The 3,072-nt window shown below is 52.3% G+C and overlaps 1 protein-coding gene across 1 annotated transcript; it reads right to left on the bottom strand.

Moving 5' to 3' along the window:
- Positions 1-200: 200 nt before the first annotated feature.
- On the bottom strand, positions 201-2,197 carry Clec14a (C-type lectin domain containing 14A). Its single transcript, XM_041658613.1, has one exon. The coding sequence runs from the start codon at positions 2,086-2,088 to the stop codon at positions 610-612; it is 1,479 nt and encodes a 492-aa protein (XP_041514547.1). The 5' UTR covers positions 2,089-2,197; the 3' UTR covers positions 201-609.
- Between the last annotated feature and the right edge of the window lie 875 nt (positions 2,198-3,072).

Below are 3,072 nucleotides of genomic sequence, written 5' to 3'. Positions count from 1 at the left end.
GGAGCACACTGTCTCGGTGACTTTGAAAGCAAAAGATAAAAGGAAAAAAGGAAACTTCATTAGTTGTGAAAGAGCTAGGGTCTAAGGACTTTTCCCTCAAAGCACAGAATGTACTCAAGCCTCTTCCCAGCAGCCAGTTTCTATACTCAGCGTGTTGTATTCTTGGATAAGCCCCTTTGCAAAAGTCAAACACATTTTAGTCTAGATTATCAGCATTGCTTTATTATTTGCCTCAAAATTTAAAGCCAGTTTTTCCTAGCCTGAATAATATAGACATTTCTTTCTCATTTTGATGAAAACAAATGTTTCAAAAATTGTGGATTTTTTTTTCTTTCAATACTGGAACTAAGCATTTCTCCAAATTCCCCCAGAACCCAGTAAAATGCCTTCTTCCATTTTCCAGTCTGTCCTCCAGTACCAGCCTAAGGCCCACCACCACCTCTTCCACTTTCAGGGAATGAATATGCTTTGCAGATTCAGCAACCTGGTGGAGTAAAGAGAATTCATTTATGGGAAGAACTTCTAAGGAACCATCATGACAGAAATCTCTTCTCTCCCAGTTTATTGGAACTGAAAGTCTGCACAAGACATGTCCATTGGGTTCTTCCCCTAGGTGTCCCCTGAGCCAAGTGAGGACCCAGCCAGGGAGGCACCCTCAGCTCGGTCTCGCAGACCACAGTCCCCAGCCTTCACCCCATTGTCAGTGCAATGTGCAGAATTGGGGCTCAAAGCAGTGGCCTCAGCATTTCTTTCCACACCCCGTGAGTCCAAAGCTTCTTTCCTTGTCCTGGAGGAAGGGTTCTTGTGGAAGCAGAGTTTGAAAAGTCCCAGCACTGTCATGGTCAAGATCACCAACACGATTACTGCTATGCTCACAAGGATGAAGACCACCGTGGAGGAGGAGTCGAAAGTCGGGGCAACAGAGGGGGAAGTTGCGTAGTTCACTGTGGGAATCACACTTCCTGATGGCCTGATGATGACTTTTGGCTTGGTTTGTGGGGACATATGAACAGTAGGTAAAGTACTCTGTGTTCCCCACTGAAGAATCTCGGAACTAGATGTCGCAAAACTGTCTTGTCCAGTGACCTGGGGCGTCTCTCCTAGCTTCTCATGGACCTTGCCTGGCCATGTTCTGTTTGTCACTGGGTTGGCAAGAGTGGCTGATGCGTGCCTGGTGGGCAGCTTGGTCCCCGCAACTGTTGCCTGTCCTTCCCCTTTCGCCTCACAAGATCGTCTGTCCTTCCCCAGCTCAAAGCCTGCAGCACATTCGCAGGGGAAGCCTCCCAAGTGGTCTAGGCAGTCAGGGAGCTCCACGCACTTGCCATCACGAAGGTACCTCCCAGAGCAGGGACAGAGCACAGCCCCAGGGAAAAGCCCATCCCAGCGAGCACCTGTCTCTTCCTGGATGCAGGTGGCTGAGACGGAGAGGTCCCCCCCGGGACATATCACACTCACCTCGGTCCCAGGAGGGCTGAAGTCCAGAGCGGAGCTGCTCAGCCGAAAGGGAGCACGGAAACTTAAGTTAATGGCGGCTCCGGGGCGCGGCGCGGGGCACAGGGCCTCAAACTGATACTTGCACAAGTAGCCATCAGCGCGCAGTTGACAGCTCATCTCCTTCCAGCCTGCAGGCTCCACTCCCCCGGTGACCTGGAGCCCCGCGCACTTTCGCACGGTGCAGGAAAGTTGTGGTTCCTCTACCCACGGCAGCGTGTTGTCCTCCGAGTCTCCTGCGTCCGGGGGCAGCCAGGAGAAACCCCTTAAAGGCTCTTTCTCTAGGGTACAGTGGGAACGGCCGCGCTCTAGAGCCACCCAGAACAGAAGGTCCTTGGAGCCTCCGCCAGGCCCGGGACCTGCACGCAGGAGCGTGAGTACTGCACGCAATTCCGAGCCTGAGTGCACGGTGCTGAGAATCCCGCCGCGCAGGCTGCAGGCCTCCTGGGCTGCCCGCCGCTTGATGGTCGCGTGGTGCAGGCTGTAGCAAGCCCCCGAGGCTGAACAGGCAGCGCGATCTGCCGTGGGGTGCTCGCCACTCCCTGGCCCGGGCCAGAAAGCTGGACAGAGGAGGCACAAGGCAAGCGCAGGCCTCATCCTGGAGACTCAGGGTGCACAAAAGCTCCCAAGTCTCTGGCTTATTCAAGGGAACCGAGCGGTCTCTGGAGTCACCGCCCTCTACAGCCCTTTCTACCACCATGTGTGCCCTCCCCTCCCCTCTCCTGAACCCTCATCCCCCAGCAGTCAAAAGTCCCCACTGGACTCCCTTGGCCAACTACTTCCCCTAGGTCGTGACAGGAAATGTGTCCAGAGCCCTGCCAGGATCCGTGTGGCCCTGATTTATCCAGGGGTCAGAAACACAGCTGGCGCCTCAGCACTGGGAACACACTGGGCCAACCGGGTCCAATGCCCCGCTTAGATAAGCAGGAAAAAAGAGAGTTGCCACTGAGACTAAGTGAGTCTCTTTCCTTGCTCAGGACTTATCTGGACTTTGGATCTTAGAATGCAGTGATGATCTTGGGCAGGAAGGACCCGAGCAGAGGAACTTGCCTGTGACCATAAGCCCACACCCGCCCATTGTGTTTGTGTCCGGGACGGTGGAGTTGGCGTCAGTATGATTTGTAGACTGTTCCAGGCTTGGGGAGGTTTCCTGAGCAAGCAAGGGATCTTGTGAGAAACGTTCCTGTGTCTTTCAAAGCTAGAGGCCTCACTCTTAAACCACTGATTTCCAGGGACTCTCTTTACTGTGTCAAAGGAAATCCAGTCATGCTAATTGTCAGCCAAAAAAATCTAAAATTTGGAGGTGGGGGGGATTTTCCATGGGAAATAGCTCCTCTGGTCAGCACTTGCTTTAAAAGTTTATTTTTACTTCCATGTGTTTATCTGTAAAATACCTGCGTTGGTGGATGGGGGATGGGATGCGACAAACAATAGCCACAGGTCCTGTTAGCTTACTAAGCTTCCTCACCACTACATGGGGTCAAAAATTAATCAAGCTAATATAATAGGTTACATGCAAATGAGTTCATGGTCTTATTAAGGCCAGGAACAACTGTGTGTGATTTTATTCTTGAACTATGC

The sequence above is a fragment of the Microtus oregoni genome, unplaced genomic scaffold (assembly GCF_018167655.1).
Source record: "Microtus oregoni isolate MIOR12 unplaced genomic scaffold, Mior012 000009F_ref0000495, whole genome shotgun sequence".
Lineage (NCBI taxonomy): Eukaryota > Metazoa > Chordata > Mammalia > Rodentia > Cricetidae > Microtus > Microtus oregoni.
Note: the sequence above shows the minus strand (reverse complement) of the source record. Positions and strands in the feature narration are given on the sequence as shown.